This window comes from Heterodontus francisci, chromosome 4, assembly GCF_036365525.1.
Source record: "Heterodontus francisci isolate sHetFra1 chromosome 4, sHetFra1.hap1, whole genome shotgun sequence".
In the NCBI taxonomy this organism is placed as follows: domain Eukaryota; kingdom Metazoa; phylum Chordata; class Chondrichthyes; order Heterodontiformes; family Heterodontidae; genus Heterodontus; species Heterodontus francisci.
The window spans coordinates 56,510,204-56,531,187 of record NC_090374.1 but is presented as its reverse complement, the minus strand read 5'-3'; the positions used below and the strand labels follow the sequence as shown (position 1 = coordinate 56,531,187).

At 42.0% G+C, this 20,984-nt stretch overlaps 1 protein-coding gene across 1 annotated transcript; it reads left to right on the top strand.

The window, feature by feature from the left end:
- Window positions 1–1,779: 1,779 nt before the first annotated feature.
- On the top strand, window positions 1,780–20,296 carry smn1 (survival of motor neuron 1, telomeric). The gene is made up of 9 exons (XM_068029570.1): window positions 1,780–1,904; window positions 2,046–2,117; window positions 5,895–6,017; window positions 11,194–11,388; window positions 11,487–11,648; window positions 16,372–16,443; window positions 17,941–18,054; window positions 19,267–19,331; window positions 20,136–20,296. The coding sequence occupies exons 1-8, from the start codon at window positions 1,851–1,853 to the stop codon at window positions 19,318–19,320; spliced, it is 846 nt and encodes a 281-aa protein (XP_067885671.1). The 5' UTR covers window positions 1,780–1,850; the 3' UTR covers window positions 19,321–19,331; window positions 20,136–20,296.
- The last annotated feature ends 688 nt before the right edge of the window (window positions 20,297–20,984 follow it).

Sequence of the window (20,984 nt, the reverse complement as noted above, 5' to 3'; positions counted from 1 at the left end):
TGCTTCCTCTCTGGTAGACCAAAAGTCATGCTTTCCCAGTATCTTGCCTAAGTGATCATTCTTTATGTATGGGTCCAGACAGTGAAGAATGGTCGACTTGTTAATGGAGATGTCACAGCAATACTGGCCTCATTCAATGTCTGTGTATGCACCCCTTTCCAGCAAGAGTTTCTGATAGCAATCTAGAGTGGAATCTTAGTTGAAATGATTTTTTTCCCCCTTCCTGTATGGGTGCTAAGGTCAATTCTAGCACCTGCTTCTGACAGATTTGCTAACTCAGCACAGATGAGAAGTAGAACCTGGGGGTTTCCTATTTTTATTGCTCAGTTCTACATATGCCAACTGAACCAATGGGAGAGGTTTGCCATCTAAATGCAGACAATTGTAGACCAATGCAGACAAATTAGGGAACAATAGTGTAGTGGTTATGTTACAGTAATAGTTATCTGGAAGCCTGGACTAATAATCAATAGAATATGAGTTCAAATCCAACAATGGCAGTTTGATAATTTGAATTCAGATTAAATAAATCTGGAATAAAGTTAACATGACCATGAATCTGTCAAATTGCTATTTAAAAACCCAACCAGTTTACTCATGTCCTGTAGAAAAGGAAACCTGTGTCTTTCTCAGGTTGGCCTATACATGACTCCAATATCACACCAATGTGGTTGGCTGTAACCGAGGCACCATATTAGGACACAATAAAAGCGATGGGATTTTTTTAGTACAGTTGGATCCTTAGTTTAAACTCTCACCGAAAGGCCTATGACAGTGCAATACTCGCAGTGCTGCACTGAAGCGTTGGCCTAGATTATATGCTCCAATTCCTGGAGTGGGGCTTGAATCCACAACCTTCTACAATTTAGCCGAGGCTGATGGGTGACAAGCAGAACTTAGTGTGGGATAGAAATACAAGCAGCAAAATTTTGGATGAGCTGGAATAGAAGGCTGGCCAGTCAAGCTTTGGATTAGTTCAAGACTGGTGGTGGCTAAGAAATGTATGATGGTTTCAACAGTGAGTGGGCTAAGGTAGTGGTGATATTGCATATATGTTTGTGAATGCTTTTGTGAACAATGTGTAGATGAAAAGGAGGAGGTGACCAAGAATATATCCTTGTGCAACTTGGTAGATGATGACGCATGGCTAAGCTAGTTGCGTGCCTGGTAGGCTCACGTTTGTGCCCCTTGCACTTGAGGAAGCAATGACTGGGGCAGGGAAGGCTTTGCTGGGAACAAAGGTATTGAAGATGGAGGTAGGGGAAGAGGTTGAGCAGATCAGCTACTGTAAAAGTATCATGGGGGTGGTGGTGTTGGGACATAGGCTAGTCAGGTGGGAATGCGGGTGCAGTAGTAAACTAATACAAAAGCAAAATACTGTGGATGCTGGAAATCTGAAACGAAAATAGAAAATGCAAGAAATACTCAGCATATCTGGCAGCATCTGTGTAGAGAAATAGAGTCAACGTTTCAGGGTGTGACCTTGCATCAGTTAAAGTTCAGGTCACGACTTGAAACGTTAACTCTCTTTTTCTCTCTCCACAGATGCAGCGCAGTTCCAGCATTTTATTTTTTGTAGCAGTAGTAAGGGACTTGGAATAGAGTTATTACCACCGTGACTGTGACCCAAACCCCATAACAGCAGACAGATTTAAAATAACAACAAACAAAGGCCAAAACCATGGAGGAAGGTAAGGAGACATCCCAAAGGCCCAATCAGTAGCATGTCGGTCGCCTTATAATGATGCAGACAGACCCATCAGCCTATTAAAAGCAATCGGTCGCTGTTTGATGACGCTTTGAGCCTTGCTGTGTCGTTTAAAGGCGAGTTGTGAGCCGCGGTGCCGACCATGGAGGAGGAGAGCAAAGTGGGTGAGGTGGTATTCAGGCGAGGCTGCGGCCAGGTAATGGCGGACTTCTTCTGTGTGCTTTGGCTCAGAGCGGGTACTGAGTGGGCGATGCAAACAGCCAAGCGGGGCTGGAGCTGGGCATGGATCCTGGCCCTGGCCATTCAGCAGCTCATTCTGTCCTTTTCCTTCTTTCAGAGCGACGACTCGGATATCTGGGATGACACGGCGCTGATAAAAGCCTACGACAAGGCGGTGACTTCATTCAAAGTAAGGGCCTCTCATGCACTCTGAGCAGCGCCATAGGGAGTTGATTTGCATCGCAAGTTTTCGCTGGCTCAACACTGAAGTTTTATCTCAATTAGTTACGATGTTGGAAAACGACAACAAATAACTTGTAACTAGTGTTTTGAAAGAATTGAGTAACAGGCTGTAAGTTTACTTGAGGCAGCGAATTTATAGTAATGAAAGAGCTTGCGTGTCTATAAAAACAGCAAATTCTGGGAATAGTTCAGGCGGCATCTATGGAGCGAGAAACGAGTTAAAAGTTTCAGGTCGATGACATTTTGTCAAAAATGGAATAAGTTAGAGAAGCTATGAAGAGAGGTTGGCTTGGGTTGTTTTCGCTGGAGCAGAGAAGACTGAGGGGTGACCTGATCGAGGTGTACAAGATTGAGGGGCACGGACAGGGTGGATAGGGAGCAGCTGTTCCCCTTAGTTAAAGGGTCATTTACCAGGGGACACAAGTTTAAGGTGAGGGGCAGGAGGTTTAAGGGAGATTTGAGAAATAATGTTTTTACCCAGAGGGTGGTGACAGTCTGGAATGCACTGCCTGGGAGGGTGGTAGAGGAGGGTTGCCTCACATCCTCTAAAAAGTACCTGGATGAGCACTTGGCACGTCATAACATTCAAGGCTATGGGCCAAGTGCTGGCAAATGGGATTAGGTAGACAGGTCAGGTGTCTTTAATGCATCGGTGCAGACTCGATGGGCTGAAGGGCCTCTTCTGCACTGTATTATTCTGTGGTTCTGTAACAGGTTTTAAGAAAATACAGAAGTTGGGAATGTAGGCAGGGGCTGAACAAAATGGAAGGTCTATAATCGGGAGGCAGGAGAGTTTAAATGACAACAGGGATGATTGTGTATGGACAAAGGAGATGATAATGAACAAGAGAAAAAAAGTGGGTCTAGAGGAGGTGTAAATGAGACTAGCAGAATCAACACCAAAAGCTGCTGTCTTGTGAAAATGGAGGTGGCGTTTATGATCTGAAATTGTTGAACTCAATGGTGAGTCCAGAAGGCTGTAAACTACTGAATTGAAAGATGAGGTGTTTCTCAAGCTTATGTTGATCTTTATTGGAATAGTATGAGAGGCTAAGGACAGGGGAGTGGGATGGAAAATTAAAAATGACAGGAAGCTTGGGGGTCACGCTTCATGACAGTATGGAGCTGTTCTGCAAAGTGGTTGCCTAATCTGCATTTAGAAAGATTTTGTTTGAGTTGGGACAGTTTCTAAAAAGTTGGGATCTGGAGGAAGATTCCTGGAGTTAAATGCCCTATATCTTTTCTCTTTGCCGGTATTCTATTTTCTTAGTAAAGGTATCATTGCATGCACTGTTCAGTAGGTATAAGGGGCCAATACAGCTGAGACAGAACCTGTGTTCACCTGAAGTCCACATATGTGCTCATTTCTAGCAAAGCTTTTTGGGTCATAAGCAGCATCCCTGGATGATTTTCTCTTCCTACTGCAGCCACGTTGAGGCCAATTGTTGTGCAATCACCACTATCACCCTAGGTTTGATCAATTTGCTCAGCACTCCTATCTTCCTTTTTATAGGTGCATTGTGTTGGCAGCAAAAGCAGAGCAAAAGTCAAATTCCATGCAATGTGCAATCATTACTTCAGTCTCTGGAAGGATCTGAAATTGTCTGCATCTTATGCCTGGTGTTTGGAAAGATTTTCAGTAAAGGCTGCGGTCGGGAAGTTATAATTGGCCACAGTGCTCTGGGTCAGAGCAAACTCGGCACACATCAGGATAAAACTTTAAAACTTGTCAATATTTTCAAATTTTACTGATCTTTATAAATTCAAGTTCCAGCCTTGCTGTTCAAAAAAGCTTTTGAAGTGTTGCATTTTGAAAATGTGTTGACTCTGAAAGTGATTCGATTATTATTGCTGACTGCTGCCCACAATTATTTTAGCTACCTGCTTCAATATTACTGTTAAAATTAAAATGGTTTAGTTTAGTTTAGAGATACAGCACTGAAACAGGCCCTTCGGCCCACCGAGTCTGTGCCGACCATCAACCACCCATTTATACTAATCCTACACCAATTCCACATTCCCACCACATCCCCACCTGTCCCTCTATTTCCCTACCACCTACCTATACCAGGGGCAATTTATAATGGCCAATTAACCTATCAACCAGCAAGTCTTTGGCATGTGGGAGGAAACCGGAGCACCCGGAGGAAACCCACGCAGACACAGGGAGAACTTGCAAACTCCACACAGGCAGTACCCAGAATTGAACCCGGGTCGCTGGAGCTGTGAGGCTGCGGTGCTAACCACTGCACCGCCCTTGATGTTTAAGGGAAGGTAAATCTAGAAGTTACATTGTTGAATTCAGTTGTAATTTTGAAGTGATCTATTAAAAACTGAATAGTTGCAAATTTGTAGTAACTTGTGACCCAGTGTGCACTCTTGATTTTTAAATTTTGTTTGTAATTGGTTCTTGACTGCATAAATAATTGCAACACAGGCAGGTACAAGGCTTTGAGATTGTGGGGCAATGATAGGTTTTGAATTGTTGTAGCAAGCTGGACATAGTCCAAATGGCTTTGTTTCAAGTTGGTGCTCCAAGTTTCATCTCTGTTTTTAGATATTCTTTTACAGTGTTACAAGTCACTCCCATAATTGGTCCAAGGGCCCTGCATTCAGCAATGTGCTCCTCATGCCTGACATCTGTCTAATTATATGATAGAATAACCCAAGGGTCTAACAATAGAATCCCCTTTTGATCTGAACTGACCAGAATGTATCCTCCTGTTTGCTTTTGCAGTCTTTCTGAAGATGGACTAAAACGCTATTGAGGAAAGACCAGATACAGAGCTGTTTTATTTTGCAGGTATCAAGTGAAAATGCAAAATAAATGATCAAATTTTCCCTTGATCCTGCTGAACATGGAACCCTGCTTAAGGATATGACATGTGATCTCAGTTAGCTGGCTTGCCTAACTTTTTTCTAGTCAGCCTTCTGAAATTGACTGGCGCTGTATTTGCAACCTTTTTCCTTTTTTCTGTGTCTGCAGTCCCTCTGACTTTCCATTTCAATGTTTTGCAAGTTGGCCTGTTGGTAGAAATGATTATCTTCCCGTTTGATTGGGGTGTGGGCTTAAGAAAAACATCTGCTATTCTAAGAGGTATCATCCTAGTTAATAAACCTAGGATCAAACCTCTGACCCTGACCCAGATTGTGGAATGTCTACATCAGATGGCAACAACCTGGCTCATCTAGCTTTAATGCATAACTTCAGTGCCTGAAACCTGTTCCTCTCTCCAAACCTGTGCAAATTTACTTGGTTTTAAAAGACAAACTCCTGCCTAAATCCTTGCCATGGTGGTGGGGAGGGGGGGGGGGGGAGGGGAATGGCCATAAATCCCAAAACATATTGTCAACTTAAAATAACTGGGTGAAAAATAGCATTCATGTAGAGATGTTCTGATGTCATTCAATAAAATGGAGAGGACCTTTTTTTTTTAAGAGCAATATACAAGAAGAGATGTTAACCTTGCCTACTGTTGAATAACTTCACATGCAGAGGATTTGTATTTTCCTTTTCTGGGAAGTGCCTGGTCTCTGCTATCTTTTCTCAGGAGGCAGAAAACAGTGGATGTGACAGGGCATTCTGCTACTCGGGATTCAGCCTACCAGATTTCTAACGTGTGAGGCGATTGAATGTCTAATCTAACTTTTTTTTTGGGCAACAGAGGAATCTTGCAAATGTTTGGTCCCAGTGATTTACTGGAATATTTTTTTCTGTCTTCAGAATGCCCTGAAAAATGGTGACTATATGCAGCCTTATACCAAAGAGTGCAGTGGAACTGGAACAAAACAAAAACACAAGAGAAACAAAAACAGGAAGAAGAGTAATGTGCATCCAGATAGAAAGGTATAATAGTCTTTGTTGTAGTGTCACTTAGATCCTTTAACTCTCTAAATTAAACCCTTCGGGTATTTTTTGGAGAGGACAGAGAAGAACAAACAGGTGTTTCTGTGGCTGTGAATCCAACATGTGTTGCCTCCCTGGTGTTGGGGTCAAGGATGTCACTGAGTGACTGCAGAGCGCTCAGAGGTGAGGGTGAACAGCTGTTGTCCATATTTGTACCAGCGACTAAGGTAGAAAGAGGGATGAGGTCCTGAAGGCAAATTTTAGGGAGGTAGGAACTAGACTAGCAAGCAGGGCTTCAAAGCTTGTAATCTCTGGATTATTCCTAGTGCCATGCATGAATTAGTATAGAAATAGGAGGAAAGAGCAGATGAAAGCGTGGCTGGAGAGATGGTGCAGGAGGGAGTGCTCTGGATTCCTGAGACATTGGCACCAGTTCTGGGGATGATGTGTCCTATACAGGTCAGATAGGTTTCACCTAAACAGAGCCAGGGCCAATGTCCTCCCTGGGCAGTTTGCTAATGCTGTTGGAGAGGGTTTAAACTAACTTGGCAGGTGGGGTGGGCATCAAGATTTAGCATTAGAAAGGGGGAACAAGATGCTTGAAAGATTGAGACAGCAGTAAAGTAAGAAATAAGGTATTAGGTGGGGTTAGAGGAAGAGAGAGAGAGAAAGAAAATAGAGGTATCATTACATGACTGGGGCTACTCTATAGGCCACTAGATAGTGGGGAAGATATCGAGGAGGAAATGTGCAAGGAAGGTAGAGGTGTGCCAAAACTATAGAGTAGTCATAATGGGGACTTTAATTATACTAATATAGACTGGGATAGTTGGCATCAGGTGGCAGGACCGTATCTCCAACACAGAAGTCCTCGAGGCGGCCAACATCCCCAGCTTGTACACACTACTGAGTCAGCGGCGCTTGAGATGGCTTGGCCATGTGAGCCGCATGGAAGATGGCAGGATCCCCAAAGACACATTGTACAGCGAACTCGCCACTGGTATCAGACCCACCAGCCGTCCATGTCTCCGCTTTAAAGATGTCTGCAAACGCGACATGAAATCCTGTGACATTGATCACAAGTTGTGGGAGTCAGTTGCCAGCGTTAGCTAGAGCTGGCGGGCAGCCATAAAGACAGGGCTAAAATGTACCAAGTCGAAGAGACTTGGTAGTTGGCAGGAAAAAAGACAGAGGCGCAAGGGGAGAGCCAACTGTGCAACAGCCCCGACAAACAAATTTCTCTGCAGCACCTGTGGAAGAGCCTGTCACTCTAGAATTGGCCTTTATAGCCACTCCAGGCGCTGCTTCACAAACCACTGACCACCTCCAGGCGCGTATCCATTGTCTCTCGAGATAAGGAGGCCCAAAAGAAAATATAGACTGGGATAGTAATAGTGTAAAGGGCAGGGAGGGGGAAAGCGTTTTGAAGTGTGTTCAGGAAAATTTTCTACATCAGTTTCCAGCCCAACAGGGAAGAAGGCATTGCTGGATCTGGTTCTGGGAAATGTGGGTCAAGTAGATCAAGTGTCAGTAGGGGAATATTTAAAAAACATGTAATCATGGCTAACCTAAACCTTATGATCCTATTGAAAAGGATAAGGAACAATCTAGAGTAAAAATACTTAATTGGAGGAGGACAAATCTGTCCCGAGTAAATTGAAATCAATGATTGGCGGGCAAAATTGTAACATAACAATGAGCTGTCTTGAAAGTGGAGATGGTTCAGGTACAGTCGAGGTACATTCCCACAAGGGCAAAGGTAGGGCAATCAAAGCCAGAGCTCCCTGGATGACGAAAGAGGTCAAGAGTAAGATGAAGCAGAAGAAAGGTGCTTGTGACAGATGTCAGGTTGATAATGCATGTGAGAACCAGGTTAGATATAGAATGTTCAGAGGGGAAGCGAGAAAGGAAATGGGAATTGTATGGACGGGCAGCTAGCATAGGGAAAGGAGGGATGGAGATGATGAAGGACCAAAAAGGGGACCTATGCATGGAGGCAGGGGCATGGCTGAGGCACTTGCATTTATGTTTATCAGGGAAGAACAAACGAACATGCATATGAATTAGGAGCAGGAGTAGGCCACTCGGCCCTTCCAGCCTGCTCCGCCATTCAATAAGTTCATGGCTGAACTGATTACTCCACATTTCCACCTACCCACGATAACCTTCCACCCACTTGAAGATACTGCCAAAGTCATAGTAAAAGACGTAACTGAGATACTAAATAGGCTAACATTTGGTAAAGAGAAGGTATTGGATAGACTGGCTGTATTTCAAGGATACTGAAGGAAGTAACGGTGGAAATTGCAGAGGCACTGGCCATAATCTTCCAATCCTCCTTTGACTTGGGGGTGTTCAAAAAAAGGGTGTAAAGATAAGTTCAGCAACTACAGGCCAGTCAGTTTAACCTTGGTGGGGAAGCTTCCAGAAATTATAATTCTGGACAAAATTTATAGTCGCTTGGGCAAATGTGGGTTAATTAGGGAAAGCCAGCACAGATTTGTTAAAGGCAAATTGTGTTTAGCTAACTTGCTGGAGTTTTTTGATAAGGTCAGAGGGTTGATGAGGGTAATACTGTTGACGTGGTGTACATGGATTTCCAAAAGCATTTGATAAAGTGCTGTACAATGGACTTGTGAGCAAAGTTTGAGCTCATGGAATAAAAGGGTCATTAGCAACATGGATATGAAATTGGCTGAGTGACAGGAAACCGAGAGTAGCGGTGAATGAATGTTTTTCGGACTGGAGGAAGGTTTGTTGTAGAGTTTCCCAGGGTTCGTTGTTGGGATCCTTGCTATTCCTGATAGAGACGAACGACCTAGACCTTGGTGTACCAGGCACAATTTCAAAATTTGCGGATGATATGAAACTGGAAACATAGTGAACTGTTAGGGTAGTGCAGAACTTCAGAGGACATACAGATTGGATGGACGAGTGGCAGATGAAATTTAACGGATAGAAGTGTGAAGTGATTCATTTTGGTAAGAAGAACACGGAGAGACAATCTGTGAGTTGAGAATCAGATTTAAGGTGATTGACAAAAGAAGCAATGGTGACATGAAGAACTTTTTTAGGCAGCGAGTGGTTAGGATCTGGAATCCACTGCCTGAGTGTGGTGGAGGCAGATCCAATCGTGGCTTTTAAAAGGGAATTAGATAAGTACCTGAAGACAAATTGTTGGGTGGGGATAGGGTGGGAAAGTATGAGTAGCAGAATTGCTGTTGCAGAGATCTGGCATGGGCATGAAGGGCTGAATGGCCTCTTTCTGTTCTATAGCTATTTTTGTTCTTCGAGGTAAGAGAATCATAATTGTTACAGCACAGAAGGCGGCCATTCGGCCTGTCATGTCTGTGCTGGCTTGTTGACCTAGTAACTGATCCCTGGAACCATTCTCGTGAATATTTTCTGCACCCTTATACAGAAAAACCTGCTACTGCATACAGCAACACATAATTTGTAAAATACCATTTGAGCAATACATTGATTCACAAATACATGTAAAAACATGATTGAATGATATGCACATTTTAAACTAGTCTTCTGGATCTATTGATCCTGGATCGAGTGACACCAACTACAGAACTGCTGAACTATTCTCGTGAATCTTTTCTGCATCCTCTCTAATGCCTTCAGATTTTTCCTAAAGTATGATGCCCAGAACTAGATACTATAGTCCATTTGAGGCTGAACCAGTGATCTATATGAGTTTAACATAACTTCCTTGCTTTTGTACTCTGCCCCATTAATGAAGCATAGGATGCTGTATGTTCTATTAACCACTCTCTCAACCTGTTCTGCCACCTTCAATGATTAGTGCACATATACACCCAGGTCCCTCTGCTTCTGCACCCCCTTAAGAATTGTATCCTTTATTTTCTATTGTCTGTCTGCATTCTTCCTAGCAAAATGAATTGCTTCACACTTCTCTGCTTTAATTTCATCTGCCACTTGTCCGCCCATTCTACGAGCTGTCTATGATCTTTTGAAGTTCTACACTATCCTCACAGCTAATGATGCTTCCAAGTTTTGTATCATCTGCAAATTTTGAAATTATGCCCTGTACACCAAGGTCTAGGCCATTAATATATATCAGGAACAGCAAGGGTCCTAAACTTTCCTCCAGATCAAAAAAGCATCCATTAACCACTACTGTCTGTTTCGTGACACTGCGAATTTCGTATCCATGTTGCGACTGACCTTTTTGTTCCATGAGCTCTAACTTTGCTTACAAGTCTGTTGTGCAGCACTTTATCAAATGCCTTTTGGAAGTACACCACACCAACAGCATTACTCTCATCAACCCTCTCTGTTACCTCATCAAAAAGCTCCAGCAAGTTAGTGACACACTATTTTCCCATAACAAATCCATGCTGGCTTTCCTTAATTAACCCATATTTGTCCAAGTGACTATTAATTTTGTCCCAAATTATTGTTTCTAGAAGCTTCCCCACCACCAAGGTTAAACTGACTGGCCTGTAATAGCTGGGCTTATCTTTACACCCTTTTTAGAACAAGGGTGGAACATTTGAAATTCTCCATTCTTCTGGCACCACACCTGAGAAAAGGGAGATGGCTCATGAGTGAAGATTTAGTTTAAAACTATCTCATTTAAGTTTGTGTTTGTGCACGCTAATATAAGTGGGAGTATGAGCCTTAAGAATTTATTGACCCTTACTGTGCTGGAACTGAATTAGCATTAATTCAGATAGTCAGACCCCCACGAATAATTTCATAACATATAGACATTCTCTGCTCTAGCTGTTCCAAGCCTGCATGTCATCAGCATGATTAATAAATATTTATGCAGAATATAAGACTCTTGATGGTGTTACTCTAAAGTTTTACAAGTTAATAGAGCTACTGTTGCAAATTTATGCCCACACAATTGCACATAAACGATATTCACATTACCAATAATTCATGTTGCGTTCTTTTCAAATTTTTGCTTATTTAACAATTGGCTACTTAAACCAGACATCAACAGGTCATGAATGTGTTTCTTTTAAGCATTTGGATTTTAACTTGCCTCCAAATGTGTAAATCACTTTTTCCCCCAACTGAGATACTGCTATAATCAATCCAGCATTATATTGTACTGAAAATGGGTAAGTAAAGATGCTAAAGAAATTGCAGTTTGAAGTACTTGATTCCTCCTTTGTCCCATCTTGCAATACAGTGGCGGGTTGGTGATACTTGTAATGCAGTGTGGTCTGAAGATGGCAACATGTACTCAGCTACCATTCAGTCTGTTAATGAAAAGCAAGGAACGTGTGTTGTAATGTACACTGGTTATGGAAATGAAGAGGAGCAGAATATCTCAGAGCTGGTTCCAGCTGATAGCTCTGAAGCAGAGAATGAGAGTCCTAAACAGGTGAGCAATAATAATTTGCATTTTTGGTATAAGAGTTAACTGTGATACTACAATCTGGCAGGGGTAGTTAAGAGTCACTTTTTTTCTTTTGTACCTAGAAAAATGGGCTTGGCCAGCAATCAACAGATGAAAGTGATGCTGTTTCACCTGCATATAAATCTCGCCAATCAAATGAAGCAAAATTAAAATCACCAATTGTTCAGTCTACCTGGAATCACTGTCTTCCCCCTCAACCACCACAAATACCAGGATTTGGTTTTGTAAGTGCATGAATAGAAATGTCCACTGTAGATTTTATTACAGTTGTGTATGTTTCTTCATTTCCTCTTTGCCTCTCCCCTTTTTTTCCCAAACATGTTTCTTTTATATAATGTGCTCTGGAGTTGTAACTATGTTGAAGAAAGGATCAGCAATTCATGGATTACATATGTGCTTCTACTTTGTTTTGAAGTTAGAGAATTGTAGTCAGACTTTAAATCCTTTATTGCTGCTTTTTCTGCAGGTTGGGAGACAGTGATGTAGTGGTAATGTCACTGAACTAGGAATCCAGAGGCTTGGGCTAATGCCCTGGGGACACAGGCTCAAATCCCATCATGGCAGCTGGTGGAATTTAAATCTAATTAATAAAAATCTAGTCTCAGTTTCATGGCACCATTACTATTATCGATTTTATCATAAAAATCCATCTGGTTCACTAATGTCCTTTTAAAGGAAGGATATTATTAGGGATGGGCAATAAATGCTGTCTTAGCCAGCAACGCCCACATCCCATGAATTTTAAAAAAAAAAAAATCTGCTGTCCTAACCTGGTCTGGCTGACATGTGATTCCAGACCCATAGCAATATGGTTGACTCTTAACTGCAGTTAAGGCAAGCCACTCAGTTGTCAAAGGCAATTGGGGATGTGCAACAAATGCCTTGCCAGTGACGCCCACATGGAAGAATAAAAATAGGCCGTGTTTGCTGACAGCGCAACCACTCGGTGGCGCTGTACTAGCACATGCGCAAATGCAGCCTCATCCACTTAAACGTCACAATCTGTGATATTCAGGCTGCTGCCAGGATTAAAGATGGCACTGCTCAATTTATCACACAAAAAACAACTTCAACCCATGGCATGGATTATACGCAACCACAATCTGTAACCTCATGGCCTGGCATATCCCCACTCTACTATTGCCATCAAGCCAGGAGACTAACACTGGTTCAATGAAGCGTGCAGGAGGGCATGCCAGGAGCAGCACCAGGCATACCTCAAAATGAGTGAAGCTACAACACAGGACTACTTGCGTGCCAAACTGCGTAAGCAGCATGCGATAGAGCTAAGCGATCCCATAACCAACGGATCAGATCTAAGCTCTGTAGTCCTGCCATATCCAGCCGTGATTGGTGGTGGACAATTAAACAACTAACTGGAGGAGGTGGCTCCACAAATATCCCCATCCTCAATGATGGGGGAGCCCAGCACATCAGTGCAAAAGATAAGGCTGAAGCATTTGCAACAATCTTCAGCCAGAAGTGCCGAGTTGATGATCCATCTCGACCACTTCCTGAAGTCTCCAGCATCACAGATGCCAGCCTTGAGCCAATTTGATTCACTCCACGTGAAAGCAAGAAATGACTGAAGGCACTGGAGACTGCAAAGGCTATGGGCCCTGACAATATTCTGGCAATAGTACTGAGGACCTGTGCTCAAGAACTTGCCGCACCCCTAGCCAAGCTGTTCTAGTACAATTACAACACTGGCATCTATCCGGCAATGTGGAAAATTGCCCAGGTATGTCCTGTACACTAAAAGCAGGACAAGTCTGACCCGGCCAATTACTGCCTTATCAGTCTCCTCTCAACCATCAGTAAAGTGATGAAAGGTGTCATCAACAATGCCATCAAGCGGCACTTACTTAGCAATAACCTGCTCAGTGACGCTCAGTTTGGGTTCTGCCAGGGCCACTTGGCTCCTAACCTCAATACAGCCTTGGTTCAAACATGGACAAAAGAGCTGAACTCAAGAGGTAAGGTGAGAGTGACTACCCTCGACATCAAGGCAGCATTTGACCGAGTATGGCATCAAGGAGCCCTAGCAAAACTGAAGTCAATGGGAATCGAGAAAACTCTCTGCTGGTTGGAGTTATACCTAGCACAAAGGAAGATGATTGTGGTTGTTGGAGGTCAATCATCTGAGTCCCAAAACATCACTGCAGGAGTTACTCGGGGTAGTGTCCATGGCCCAACCATCTTCAGCTGCTTCATCAATTACCTTCCTTCAATCATAAGGTCGGAAGTGGGGATGTTCGCTGATTGTGCAATGTTCAGCACCATTCGCGATTCCTCGGATACTGAAGCAGTCCGTGCAGAAATGCAGCAAGACGTGGACAATGTCCAGGCTTGGGCTGATAAGTGGCAATAAATATTCCACCACACAAGTGCCAGGTAATGACCATCTCCAACAAGAGAGAATCTAACCACCTCCCCTTGACATTCAATGGCATTACCATCGTTTAATCCCCCACTGTCAACATCCTGGGGGCTACCATTGACCAGTAACTGAACTGGAGTAGCCATATAAATACCGTGGCAACAAAAGCAGGTCAGAGGCTCGGAATCCTGCGGTGAGTAACTCCCCTCCTGACTCCCCCAAAGCCTGTCCACCATCTACGAGGTACAAGTGAGGAGTGTGATGGAATACTCTCCATTTGCCTGGATGGGTGCAGCTCCAACAACACTCCAGAAGCTCGACACCATCCAGGACAAAGCAGCCCACTTGAAACACCCCATACACAAACATTCACTCCCTCCACCACCAACTCACGGTGGCAGCAGTGTGTACCATCCACAAGATGACCTGCAGCAACGCACCAAGCTCCTTGGCACCTTCCAAACCCGCGATCTCTGCCAACTAGAAGGACAAGGGCAGCAGATGCATGGGAACACCACCACCTGCAAATTCCTCTCCAAGTCACACACCATCCTGATTTGGAACTATATCACCGTTCCTTCACTGTCGCTGGGTCAAAATCCTGGAGGAACTCCCTAATAGCACTATGGGTGTACCTACCTCACAGACGGCAGCGGTTCAAGAAGGCAACTCACCACCACCTTCTCGAGGGCAATTAGGGATGGGCAATAAATGCTGGCCGAGCCAGCGATGTCCACATCCCATGAATGAATTTTTTAAAAGTACACAATAGACATGTTTGATACACCGAGAACATCGCGCTGTTTAAAGTCTCATCAGAAGGGCAGCATCTCTGACAGTCCTGCACACCTTCTGTAATTCTGTGAGGTTTCAGTGCCATCACGCTCTCAGGCCGTTCACTTCCACCCCTTGGCCCACCCCCAATTCCTCCAGACGCTAGCTCTAGACTGCGCCGTTTTCCTCCTCTCGGCCGCTCGCTCCTACATCGCTCAGTCACCCCTCGTGGCCCGCTGAGCGGTCGGGGGGGGGGGTTGTGGAATGCGAGCTGCCTGCAGTGAGTGGCCGAGGGGGGGGGAGTGCGTTATTTTGCGCATGCACCTGTTGGTCCTAGCAAGGCAAGACGTAGTCTGCACATGTGCAGGAGACTGTTTGCGCATGTGCGCAGCTTGGAGCGCTCTGATGACGTCAGCGGGCCGCTGCATTATTAGGAGTCACTTTGTTAAAAAAAAAAAAAATGGTGTTTTGCTTCTCATCCTGATCTCTTGGCCCTCAATCTTTTGCTCTTTTCCCCTCTCCTCTGCTCTTTTCTCTTGTCTCCTGCATTCTACTTTGTTTGTTTTATCCCCCCCCTCTTTCTCACGTGCCCTTTTTATTTTGCATCTTTGACCCCTCCTGTGCCTCTTTTTTTTGGCTTCTTTGGCCTTTTGTGCCCATTTTTTGCTTATTTTTGAGCAATGAGGGCAGTCCTTGCCACAGGTGATATTTTTATAACTCTACATGCAGTGAGAATGGTGCTTGACTACCTCATCTGTATGCTAACGCTCTTAAGTATCATTGAACTACATGTAAATTATTCTGCTCAGTTCTGATCATTGTATTTACAAAAAATGTAGAGGTGCTACAAAGGGATTTAGCAAAAGGCAGGAAGATTGAGTACCAGTTGAGTGCCCATTTCCCAAGCATGGATTTAAATTAATTTTAAGTCAGTGACTTGGGTGTAGGCTCTGACTTGGTGCATTGAATCCTTCAATCAGCAGAAATTTGGGGATCTACATTCTGCAGTAAACCTAGTTGAGTGAGTGATGAACAGTCCTTGTATATTGAGATGTTGTTAATGTGTAGAAACTCTTGGCTGGCAGCTTTCAAGTAATTGTTCAGTAAAATAAGCTATAATTAAGTTTTATAGAACTATCAACTATTTATGCATGGTAGGAAATAAACTGGGGGAACTGCAACCAATTATTTTACAGGAAGGTCCAGTCTTGGTAGCATTAATAGAAATGAGGCTACAGACTGCCTGCACAAGAATGGAAAGTAAACATACTGAAATATAATCTGTTTTGAAGGTGTAGAAAAGTGAAGGCGCTGGAGTGGCAATATTGGTAAAAGAATGAATAGATTCAGTAAAGGGGGTTGATATACACAATGAAGTGGTACAGACAGTTGGAGTTAAGATTTTTTTATTAATAAAGGGCTTGTTACATTGCTCGGGGTATCTTGCAGACATGCAAATTGTGGGAAGGAAATGAGAGGAAATAGGAAGTCAGATTAGAGAGATAAATAGGAATAATAAAATCATAACTCTAGGAGATTTTAATTATCTCATTTATCGATAGAGTAAATGGAGAGAAGGATTGGAATTCTTGATGTGTATGGTACTCTTTCCTCAAGCTAGTGGGCAATGCAAAAAGAGGCGTGGGTATGGGAACAGGGAGGGTAAATATGATTAAAAGTTCTTGCTTGCATGGAAAGTAAACGTTGGTATGGACTGGTTGGGCTGAATTATCTGTTTCTCTATTTTCTATGTATTTCCAAATGTAAAGTAAGCTTTTTTTTGTTTTTCACAGCCTGATGCAAAGTTTCATGGTCCGCCACCTTTCCTACCTGGATGGTTACCAACGATTCCAGCAGGACCACCGGTGAATGAGTTTCTTGCTTGTTATGTAGTGTCAAAAGACAGTGGAGATGGATCTTATGGGCTGGCTGCTGTGTATAACTAATTGCAGTGCTATAGGGGAGGTGAAAAATACTCCAGTTGCTTTGAGTTTGTCTGTGTAACATCTAAATGCCTAAATGGCGTTTTTCCTCTGACTTTAGAGTGTGTTGCTGCTTTGAATTTAAATAATGTGAAATTTGGCTAGATTTGTTTTGCTTCTGAGCCTCCTTGCATCACAAGGAAAATTGTACAATGGATCTATTCAGTCTAATTATGAACATAAAATGAGCTTTATTTTTTAAAAATATTGTAATATGCTTTCAACTTTCACTGGTTGTAGTAGCAACTGTCTAAATAGTGTAATCTTTGGCTTCAGAATAGTGCAGTTTAACCATTTCCATAATTTAAAATCTTGATGGACTTTAACAAGTTGTGGAATGTATTGGTGCCACTTTTCTCTTTCTCTTATAGAACCCAATCTTGGGGATGTTGTACAGGGAGAGTTTTCTTAGGCCAGGGGTCAGCAATCTTTTTTTTTAACATGAGGAGTCTCTTTTTTTTTCAAAAAATAAATTGCCAAAAATGAAAACTATTGGGAGCGACAAGATGAAATTTCAGTATTTCTAAAACAAGTACTTGGCAAATTGCTGAGTGTCTCTGGTAGAATGCATAATTTGTATTTTATTATAAAGAAAATACATGTACTGAATTTGTGTCACTGGAAAAGAAATTAAAATAGACCTGACTCTGAATTATCACATTTTTTGATTTGACTTTACTGACAAAATTATAGCTATCTTTAAAACAAACTCTGTCTTAATTCTACACATCTTGTTGGTGTTTTTGGCTATTGATTTTCATGATTTAAAAATTTTTTAATAGCACTTTCCGTATAATTTATTGTCCCAGCTACATTAGAAACAATAATGATCGCAATCATAAATCTTGTTCCTTGAACCAAAGACATTCTCTATAACCGTGGTGTAGCTATACCATTTGAACAGGTTTATTTAGAGCAGGATGATTATTTTCATTAAAATAATCATTTGAAACCATAAAGTATAGCATAATTAACTTTTTATCCCCACAACAAAAACGCAGCTCTTTTCTTGACCAACATAAAAAAAAACCTTGATTAGAAAAAAATCATGTAATCCAACTGGAAAAGCTGCAGGTTGAAGTTGTAGTTGTACTCTGGGAGAAGGTACCTTTTTTAAAATTGAGGTGTGTGGACAGAAAGACTAGAGATTTGCTACTATTTGTAAAAAGAAAAATTGAAATCTGAGCAAAACTACAGAACATAACCTACGTTAGTTTATATAACTTAATTTTTTAAAAATCTGACATCTGTATGTTTGAAAGATGTGAGTCAGCTTGTTCTGAATTGTTTTCAAATCCTGGAATGGAGCGAAGAATGCTTTTCTTTTTTGAAAATTTTAAATCCATCTTTAATGAACTGAACTTTACTTCCCAAATGTAGTTAATTCCCCCTCCACCTCCAATGGGTCCTGATTCAACTGATGAGGATGATGAAGCTTTAGGAAGCATGCTAATAGCATGGTACATGAGTGGCTATCACACTGGTTATTATTTGGTAAGTACTTGTAATCTAAAAGAGAACGTTTCAAAAACTTTTTTTTATTAGCTGTGTATAAAGGCAGTGATCTGTTCAATGCGATGCTCAACAACTTAAATATTTTGTAGACATTTTTATGCCCCCCATGATTTTCATTTCTACAATCTACTTGGTTTTTAATGTTAAAATTGTCCAGGATTGCTGCTTCATCTTGATTATCTGGTTCCGAAGAAGGGTCACTGACCCGAAACGTTAACTCTGCTTCTCTTTCCACAGATGCTACCAGACCTGCTGAGTGGTTCCAGCATTTCTTGTTTTTATTTCAGTCTGTTTACAACCTTGGTGTCATATATGACCTCGCGATGATCTTCAGACCATATATTTGCGCCATCACTAAGACCACCTATTTCCACCTCTGTGTAATTTTGCCTGACTTTGCCCCAGTCTCAGCTGAACTGCTGCTGAAACCTTCATTCATGTCTTTGTTACCTCTAGGCTTGACTATTCCAATGCACTCCATAAACTTGAGGTCTTCCAAAACTCTGCTGTCTGTGTCTTAACTCACAGCAAGTCCTGTTCAACTATTAAAATAAAATTAAAAGCAAAATACTGCGGATGCTGGAAATCTGAAATAAGTTCTGATGAAAGGTCACAGACCTGAAATTAACTCTGCTTCTTTCTCCACAGATGCTGCCAGACCTGCTGAGTATTTCCAGCACTTTGTTTGTTTTTATTTCTGTTGAACTATTATCCCATTCACACTGACCTACATTGGCTCCCAGTCAAGAAACATCTTTATTTTAAAATCCTTCTTTTCAAATCCCTCCATGGCCTCACCTCCTTATCTCCGTAATCTCTTGCAGTCCTACAACCCTCATATATCTGCATTCATATAATTCTGGCCTCTTGAGCATCCTCGATTTTAATCACTCCACCATTGGTGGCCTTGCCTTCAGTTGCCTAGGGCTCAAGCTCTGGAATTCCCTACCTATACTTCTGTGCCTCTCTACTTCGCTTTCCCCCTTTATGACACTCCTTAAAACCTATTTCTTTGACCCAGCCTTTGGTCATCTGATCTAATATCCTTATGTAGCTCAGTGTCTTATTTTGTTTTATAATGCTCCTGTGAAGTGCCTTGGGGCATGTTTTTGCATTAAAAGAACTATATAAATATATGTTTAAGATAAAGACAAGCTTGACATTGGTATTCATTCTGTTTCTCCCCTGTAGGGTCTGAAGCAAGGGCGAATGGAAGCAGGCATGGGCAAGAGTCCTCGTTCTTAGTTTGTAGAATGGTGAGCTTGTATATTTTTAATCATTTCCTAAAGATGCTGAGCCTTACTAGAATGCAGTTTCGCAGGTGTTATCAACTCTCTGATACTTCATTATATATAAGCCTAGATGTGAGCATTCCCAAGCTATTCAACTGTGGAGGGAATTTCAAAGAAACCTGATTCTGTTCTTGTCCAACATCCACTTTCCAGCAGGGGCCACTGGATGCGAAGCAGGCACTCTGGCTGATTCTTTATAACCTCTGCCTAACCCAGGGGCACTGAAGCCCATTGTAGAACTCTGGTTGTGGTGTCCAGGCTTAGATTTGAAGTTGAGGCCTAGCAGTGCAGGGACTAGCAATAAGTCATTTTCTGAAACAAAGAAATGATAAAGTGAGGATACTCTCCTGGTCCATTTTAGAATCGCTGTAGCAAGCATGGGAGTATCTGGATGTTTAACATTCCATTTTTATATGTGTGAAACCGCAAGCCTCAGGTGAGTTGGTAAATACACATTATGGTATGGTACTAAGCTGCGCAGACCAGGCAGTGCTGGACTTCAATAGCTAGTTCATACCCTGTTCTGGGCTTGGGATATATATGTGTAAAACGAAATCTGATTGAGATTATGGCAGGGCCAAATGGCCCTTGTATCTCTCACCATGATTCCCTTTCCATAAACAATATTATAAGTTTTGTCTTGTGGCTTTGAATTGTACTATTGGAAATGAATCCGATAACTACAAATTGTAATGGGATATTTCCCATTCTGCATACTGTGCTTCTGTTTTTGAATTGTAAAAACTGACGCTTTTTTTTCTTCTGCAGGTGAACGTTTCTCTCCCAAGGAGAGGAGTGCAACATTTTTGCAATGGATTATGTTTAAAATGTTATCTGTATGAATAAGCCATTAGTACATGTTTGGGGATCCTTAGGATTGAGTACATGCTTTGTATTGAATAGTGAATTAAAAAATTCTTTTGTTTCAATGGCTTCTTGTATTTGTTATAAGGAACCTCTGAGTGTTAATCTGGTGTGAATGATGTATGAGTAGGAGGGGAAACCTTAAAGTTTCATTGCAATTATCACTCCGTTTTCAATCAGTCATTAGAGCATCAATATGCAATGTTATGGAATGATGTGCTGTGAATATTCTCTAAATTTTAATCTCTCGGTATCAGTGTGGTGCTGTAGGGTGGGTGTCCCACATCTGGAAGCATCAGTTTGTAAGTTTCTAATAGAGCCTTTGCAAAGATTGTTTTGCACTTGTTTCTTGGAAAATGCCAGTTTTCCATGGGTAAATAGGTATGACCGCTATATCTCTGGAGCAATAACTGTACGAACATACGAATTAGGAGCAGTAGGCCATTCTGCTCCTCGAGTCTGCTCTGCCATTTGATAAAATCCTGGCTGATCTGATATGTGCCTTTATAAATTTCATATTTTTTCAATTATCAAGTTCCAGTCAGCGATGTTTACACATCTTGAAACCAACATCTTTGATAATTAACCAGACCTCCTGTCAATCATTAACATTTAAATATGAAATTATTTCTGTATCAACAATGACGTATAAAAACTGGAGAAAAACCATCTTGTTTTTCTTATTGGGTTAAAACACAAAGAACACCCTACATTGCTCCAGGTATTTTCTATTTAAAAGCAAATAATTAGTAT